Here is a 7,899-nt window from a genome sequence, read left to right on the forward strand (position 1 = left end):
TAGTAGAGACAGGGTCTCAGTCTTGCTCAGGCTGGTCTCGAACTCCTGACCTCGAGCGATCCTCCCACCTCAGCCTCCCAGAGTGCTAGGATTGCAGGCCTGAGCCACCACGTCTGGCCGACAGTTTATTCTTAACGGAGGAAAATACCTGGCTGTGTAGATTGAAGTGCTCCATTGCCAGAAGCTTGCAGGTCCATGATTCACCAGATTTCCTGCACTGAGCCCTTGACAGTTCTGCAGGTGAGTGTCCCAGGAGACAGAAATCTGTGTTTCTGTCCTTTATGCTTTGGGGAAGCACGTATGAGATTTGTTTCTAACAAATATGTAACATAGGCTGGGTGCGGTGGCTCACGCCTGTAATCACAGCACTCTGGGAGGCCGAAGCAGGAGGATTGCTTGAGTTCAGGAGCTTGAGACCAGCCTGAGCAAGAGCAAAACCCCATCTGTACTAAAGATAAAAAATTAGCCAGTCAAGGTGGTGCACGCCTGTAGTCCCAGCTACTCGGGAGGCTGAGGCAGGAGGATTGCTTGAGCCCAGGAGTTTGAGGTTGCTGTGAGCTAGGCTAACACCACAGCCCTCTAGCCCAGGCAACAGAGCAAGACTCTGTCTCAAAAAAAATGTAACATCATAAAAGTGCAGCAATTTATTATCACACTTATTGAAAAGTTTTTTGGCAGCTTTATTGATACATAATTCACATGCCATACAATTCACTCATTTAGTGTTACAATTCAATGGTTTTTAGTACAATCATAGGGTTGTACAACAAACACCACAATTCCAGAACATTTTCATCACCCCAAAAAGAAAGCCCAAAAAGCCCATACCCCATTTTCCCCCCAAGCTTTCTCCCTTCCATCTTCCAGCCCTAGGCAACCACCAATCTACTTTCTATCTCTACAGATTTGCCTATTTTTGACATTTCATATAAACAGAATCATAATATGTAGTATTCTGTAACTGGCTTCTTTCACTTAACATAATGTTGTCAAAGTTCATCCAAGTTGCAGCATGTATCAGTACTGTATTCGTTTTTATGGCCAAATAATGTTTCATTTTATGGGTATACCACTTTTTTTATCCATTCATTAACATCTGTTATTTTGATTATAGCCATCCTAGTGGGTGTGGGATGGTATCTCATTGTGGTTTTGATTTGTATCTCTCTGATAGCTAATGATGTTGAGCATCTTTCCATGTGGTTATTGGTCATTTGTATATCTTATTTAGAAAAATGTCTTTTCAAATCTTTTGTCCAGGCCAGGCGCAGTGGCTCACGCCTGTAATCCTAGCACTCCGGGAGGCCAAGGCGGGCAGATTGTTTGAGCTCAGGAGTTCAAGACCAGCCTGAGCAAGAGCGAGACTCCGTCTCTACTAAATATAGAAAGAAATTATATGGACAGCTAGAAATATATTTTTTTTAAAATCTGTCCATTTTTCATTTGGGTTATTTGGCTTTTTATTGCTGAGTTGAAACAGTTCTTTATACACTCTGGGTGCAAGTCCCTTATCACATTGATGCATGATTTACAACTATTTCTCCCATTTTGTGAGTTGTCTCTTCCTTTTCTTGATAGTATCCTTTGAAGCACAAAAGTTTTTCTTTTCTTTTTTTTTTTTTTTTTTGAGACAGAGTTTCGCTTTGTTGCCCGGGCTAGAGTGAGTGCCGTGGCCTCAGCCTAGCTCACAGCAACCTCAAACTCCTGGGCTTAAGGGATCCTACTGCCTCAGCCTCCCGAGTAGCTGGGACTACAGGCATGCGCCACCATGCCTGGCTAATTTTTTCTATATATATTTTAGTTGGCCAGATAATTTCTTTCCATTTTTAGTAGAGACAGGGTCTCGCTCTTGCTCAGGCTGGTCTCAAACTCCTGAGCTCAAACGATCCGCCCGCCTCGGCCTCCCAGAGTGCTAGGATTACAGGCGTGAGCCACTGTGCCCGGCCCACAAAAGTTTTTCATTTTGATGAAGTCCATTTTACTTATTTTTGTCACTTGTGCTTTTGGTGTCATGTCTAAGAAAGCTTTGAATAATTCACGATCACAAACATTTGCTCCTGTGTTTTCTTCTAAGAGTCTTATTGTTTTAGCTCTTACATTTAGGTGTATGATCCATTTTGAGTTAATTTTTGTGTATAGTATAAGGAAAGGGTCCAACTTCATTTTTGGCATGTGGATAGCCAATTGTCCTAACACACCATTTGTTGAAAAGGCTTTTTTCTTTTTTTTGAGACAGAATCTCACTCTGTCACCTGGCTAGAGTGCCGTGGCGTCAGCCTAGCTCACAGCAACCTCAAACTCCTGGGCTCAAGTGATCCTCCTGCCTCAGCCTCCCAGAGTGCTGGGTTTACAGGCGTGAGCCACCATGCCTGGCCAAAAAGACTATTCTTTTCCCTAGGGAATTGTCTTAGCACCCTTGTTGAAAATCTGTCCCACTTGTTCTTGCACTTGGTTTCTGCTTCACACGCTTGACAAGACCAGAGATGAAGATGCGGTATTTGAAGTTTTTTGGAAACTCAGTGGTTTCATCTATTTAGCTTTGAAGAGCCCAGATATTTAATTCCTATTTACTTTTCCAGGAAACACTAATGTAAAAGTCACCAGTAGACCCTAGAGTAAGATCACTAGACCCCTACCCCTTATTCATGTCTTCATTTATCATCAAATATTTGTGAGAATCTGCCACATTCTAGGTATCAAGGAGATAATAGTGAACAAGGCAGACCCTTGTCCTTCTCTCACAGAGCTTGTCATCTAATAGAGAAGGTGATAGATACCAAACAAAAAATTGCAGGTGTGGTCAGGATTTCAAAAGAACTACGGGTGTACTGTGGGAGCCTATAACAGAAGAAGCCAATATAATGTGGGACAATCCCCCTAAGAAAGTGACAACTATTCTGAATTCTGAAGAATGAACAGGATAGAACTTTCAAGCAGAGGAATAAGTCATGTGAGAATGAAGCGTTAAGTCCAGACTGACAAAGCTGGAGGAGGATAGTAAATTTAGAATTTAAGAATACACTTCTCTCTTTCACATTCTTCACTTAGTTTTAAAGCCTGAAAATTGCCTTTTCACAAGATGGCGCTGAAGGTGAAGAAGGAAGCTCCTGCCCCACCCAAAGCCAAAGCTGAAGCCAAATCAAAGGCTTTGAAGGCCAAGAAGTCAGCGCTAAAAGGCGTCTACAGCCACAAAAAGAAGACCCGTATGTCACCCACCTGCCGGCAGCCAAAGACACTGGAGCTCCAGAGGCAGTCCAAATATCCTCAGAAGAGCGCCCCCAGGAGAAACAAGCTTGACCACTACGCCATCATCAAGTTCCCCTTGACCACTGAGTGGGCCATGAAGAAGATAGAAGACAGCAACACACCTGTGTTCATTGTGGATGTCAAAGCCAACAAGCACCAGATCAAACAGGCTGTGAGGAAGCTCTATGACACTGATGTGGCCAAGGTCAACACCCTCATCAGCCCTGATGGAGAGAAGAAGGCATATGTTCTACTGGCTCCTGATTACGATGCCTTGGATGTTGCCAACAAAATTGGGATCATCCCACTGACTAATTCTAAATATATGTATCTTTTCACCTTAAAAAATAAAGCCTGAAAATCTACAAATTCAGCATTTCTTTCCATTTGTAAACAATGCCTTTTAGAATGTAAATATCCTCTGGTATAGAGCCAGCAACAGTCTCATCTGGGTGAAATAATTTGCCATTTTCCAAATTGGTAGCTGAGATCATCTGTAGGGAGAAAACATTTAAATGAGGAGCAGTAATTTTGAAGCCTCTGGCCTTCTGGAGGGAGACTTTAAATACCGGGATTAGGGTGGCAGGAAGGCGGGCTGAAACCTGAGCACCCCTTGGATCTAAAAGGGGATGCTGAGGAGTTGAGGTCGCACCAGGACTGACAGTGTCTGCTAAGCATTTTGCCCAGAATGGTCCCTACTCTACAGTCAGGCCAGTCTGGGTTCTCACTCTGTTTTTAGGCCATCCCCCAGAGTCAAATAACTCGGATTAACACATAAAAATAGCTTCATTTCTTCAGGCTTACAATGTGGTAAAACCTGCTGTTCTGGAACCCGAATATTACCTTGATGGGTTTTTAATGAGGATTAAGGTCGTGAAAGTTCTCAAACTCTGAGGCTTTTAACTTGAGGGAGAAGGTGATAGTTTCGAGTGAAAGAGGCTGTTTGTTATATGCAAATGCTAGAATCACAGGAAAAATGAGCCAGGAAATAACATGTACTTTAAAATTTAAAGACTGTTTAACCTCCTTCAGTCCTCACTTTAAACAGTAAGCAGTTTAAATTCTCTGGACCACTTTCTCCTTGGAATTTTCTCCTTCCTTGGTTTCTTTTTGGCTGTCCCTCCACTTGATACCTCCCTTTCTGTCTCCGGGGCTGACTTATCTTTTTTTCCTCTCCTCTGAAGTGTTGGTGTCCCAAGCCACTATAGGCTCATTGCTAACTTTACTCCCTCTGGGTGATTTTGTGTTAGTTTTCTATTGCTGCCACACCAAATGTAGAGGCTTAAAGCAGCACAAATTTATTATCTTACAGCTTTGTAGGTCAGAATGCTGACATGGGTCTCACTGGGCTAGAATCAGATTACCAACAGGGCTGCTTTCCTTTCTGGGGGTTCTAGAGGAGAATCTGTTTCCTTACCTTTTCTGTCTTCTAGAGGCTGCCCACATTCCTTGGCTTGTGTCCCCTTCCTTCATCTTCAAGGCCAGTAACATTGCATCTCTGACCACAGCCAGGAGAGCTGCTCTGCTTTTAAGGACCCACATGATTACAGTGGGCCCACCCGGGTAATCCAAGCAGAGGCATGGGGGTGGCTCTTATTCTGCCTTCTACAGACAAACATTGTCATGGCTCCTACTGTTACGGGGTGAAGACTTTTTAAGAACTTGGGGAAGTTTATGGAAAATGTGAATCATATGCAAGAACGAAGGAAATAGTATAAAGCACCCCTGTATCCTGATACCTGTGTTCTAGCCCAGCCACCTGAAGATCACCAGGAACAAATTTGGAGTTTGACCAAGATTTGTTACCTTGTTGCAGTCAGGGAGACCACATACCAAAGGGCTGTGGGGCATCTCACCAAACAGGAAGAGATAGAGTTATAGGATTTGAGGAAAGGTAGAGTTTAGGTAAAATTTAAATGAAGCAATGTTTAGATAGGCACAAAGCAAAGCAGGACTGTGTTTAAAGGATTCCAACATCTGTTCTGAATTACAAGTAGAACCAGATTTGTATCCTTAGAAAGTACAAAGTTAAGACAAAAACAGAATATTGTGTTCAGAAGCCCTTTATCTGAAGCTCTGAACCTGGGTTAGAAATCAGGACCACTTCTCTGTGTCAAAGTGACTTAGACAAGAAAGGGATGTTTCATTTTTACTGATAAAATTTCAACAGCAAAGTTATTTTTACTGATAAAGTTTCAACAGCAAAGTTTCTGATTGTCATTTTAGAGAACAAGGTTTCTCTGCGTCAGAAAACAGTAGTCAAACAAAGAAGGGGGTGGTTATGACACTTTCCAGCTACAGTGTGCCCTTGGGAGAAATACTTTTTCACGGTAACTTTGTAGCTGCCTTTACCTGTGTCTGTCCTCCCAGCCTGATGCATCTCAGCGCAGCTTTTTGCTTTCTCAGTATGAGCTAATTTTTAATTTCTTACCCACTTCAGTTATCTACTTGTAACCAGTCTTGTTTCACCTATAGCCTACCCCCCACTCTCATTGTTTTGAAGCAAATCTCAAACAGGAGGATGACTTCTACAGCTAGCGCCATGAGGATTTCTGAATATCATTACCTGGCCCCCTTATGCTCAGTGGGTACAAAACAGAGTTCTCTTCCCCACCCAGACACCCGCTACCACCCCTCCTCACCCCAGCCAACAAAGCTGTTTTTCCTGCTTCTCCCTTCACCTAGCTGACCACATCAGAAGGCTTGGAGCCATGTTTGCCCCACCCCTTATACCCATTCTCACCAAATTCTGCCTGTTCACCTCTGAAATCTCAAATCTCTGCACCCCAATTTGTTTCTCTAGTTGAAGGTTTGGTGGACATTGTCGTTGACTCCCCAACATTCATTCATTCCACCTCTTTTATAGGGTTCATATGGTTTCCATGCCTAGGAGTGGCCAGAATGCCCCTTCTCCTGCCCCCACCATTACTAAGTAATCGTCTCTTCCCCAAGCCACTTCAAGTAAACAATGCACAAAAAAGAACTCTGGCTGCTATGCAGAAGCACAGCCTCAAGTCAGGTCTCCTGCTCTCCTGCCCCACCCTTGCCACCAGAGAGCTGCCCCTCAGCCCTTCCTATGTGGAGGTTCAAGAGCTGCGGTATTTTTATAACATCATCTCCCATTGCTCCTACCATAAACTCCCACAGATTGCCCACGGTTCCAGAATATGTCTCGTGTTTCCCCCATGATGAAATGCTTCTCTCCCTCCCTCTCACCTTCTCCACCAACCTTTTTTATTTTATTTTTTTCAGACAAGGTCTCACTCTGTTGCCTAGCTAGAGTGCAGTGGCATAATAATAGCTCACTGCATCCTTGAACTGGGCTTCAATGATCCTCCTGCCTCAGCCTCTTGAGTAGCAGGGACTACAGGGGTGCACCACCATACTTGGCTAATTTTTTAATTTTTTGTAGAGATGGGGGTCTCACTATACTGGCCCGGCTGGCCTCAAACTCCTGGCCTCAAATCATCTTCCTGCTTCAGCCTCCCAAAGTGCAAGGATTACAGGCTTGAGCCACCATTCCTGGCCTCTTCTGAACACTCTTTAAATGTTATTTAATCCTCTCAGTAATCCTTCAAAGGAAGCTTAAGGCCCCGCTTTCTCCCAGTGAGGAAACTGAAGCTCAGATAAGTTTGGCAACTCAACTAGAGTCCCACAATAAGTGATGGAACTGAACTCAGAGCCTGTTCTCTTTGCACACACCAAACTGATGTGTAAGAGAAGACTGGACTTTTTTTTTTTTTTTTTTTTCTTTTTTTGAGACAGAGTCTCACTCTGTTGCCCTGGCTAGAATGCCTAGTAGCTCACAGCAACCTCAAACTCCTGGGCTCAAGCGATCCTCCTGCCTCAGCCTCCTGAGTAGCTGGGACTACAAGCATGCGCCACCATGCCCGGCTAATTTTTTCTATATATTTTTAGTTGTCCAGCTAATTTCTTTCTATTTTTAGTAGAGACAGGGTCTCACTCTTGCTCAGGCTGGTCTCAAACTCCTAACCTCAAGTGATCCTCCTGCCTCGGCCTCCCAGAGTGCTAGGATTACAGGCGTGAGCCAACGTGCCCGGCCAAGACTGGACTTTCAGAAACAAAGGTAAGCATGCATTCTTTGGCTGCTTGTCTGGATTTATCAACTCACTTTGGTAGCCTGGGCAAGAAGACTTTTTTAAATTTAATTTAATTTAATTTTTTATTTTAAGCCAGTCAGGGAAAACCTCCTAGTTTGCAAGCACTGCTAGGCAGAGGCCACCAGGTGTATCCTAACTCCACCTTTGGCCCGCTGGGACCCTGAGCAGGCACAGAGATGCTTCCAGGGGCCCAGATTTTCTCTTCTCCACTACTGCACCTTCCTAAACTCCTTCAGGCACTGGGCATTGGATTACATGGGGAGTTTGGTGAAGGTTCTGGAATACCTTTACTAATGCCTTCCCACCCTTTAAAAATGCTTCCTGCCCTACTTACTAACTTACTCTTTACTTTTCAGTCTGATAACTTCTCTTAAAACACCTTTAATCATGCTAATATTCTTTTAAAAGGTTGGCTTTCAAATGCAAAGTGACATTCTGAATTGGATCCTGCAACAGGAAAAAGACATTAGTGCAAAAACTAGTGAAATTCAAATCAACTTTGGAGTTTGGTTGATAGTAAAGTACAAAGGCC

The 7,899-nt window shown here is 43.6% G+C and overlaps 2 protein-coding genes across 2 annotated transcripts in view; both read left to right on the plus strand.

The window, feature by feature from the left end:
- DGUOK (deoxyguanosine kinase) overlaps positions 1-227 on the plus strand; it is a 31,189-nt gene extending 30,962 nt beyond the window's left edge. Inside the window, exon 8 of the mRNA XM_045549887.1 lies at positions 146-227. The gene's annotated coding sequence lies outside the window, so the exon portion shown is untranslated. The remainder of the gene's footprint in view (positions 1-145) is intronic.
- LOC123637064 (60S ribosomal protein L23a-like) lies at positions 151-3,611 on the plus strand. The gene is made up of 2 exons (XM_045549890.1): positions 151-240; positions 3,049-3,611. Exon 2 carries the CDS (start codon positions 3,080-3,082, stop codon positions 3,602-3,604), a length of 525 nt encoding a protein of 174 aa, XP_045405846.1. The 5' UTR covers positions 151-240; positions 3,049-3,079; the 3' UTR covers positions 3,605-3,611.
- Positions 3,612-7,899: the final 4,288 nt, after the last annotated feature.

The sequence above is a fragment of the Lemur catta genome, chromosome 4 (genome assembly GCF_020740605.2).
Source record: "Lemur catta isolate mLemCat1 chromosome 4, mLemCat1.pri, whole genome shotgun sequence".
NCBI classification, from domain to species: domain Eukaryota; kingdom Metazoa; phylum Chordata; class Mammalia; order Primates; family Lemuridae; genus Lemur; species Lemur catta.

What these genes read in the sequence shown, in the direction of transcription:
- LOC123637064 (XM_045549890.1), top strand. Translation starts at nt 3,080, where the DNA reads ATGGCGCTGAAGGTGAAGAAGGAAGCTCCTGCCCCACCCAAAGCCAAA.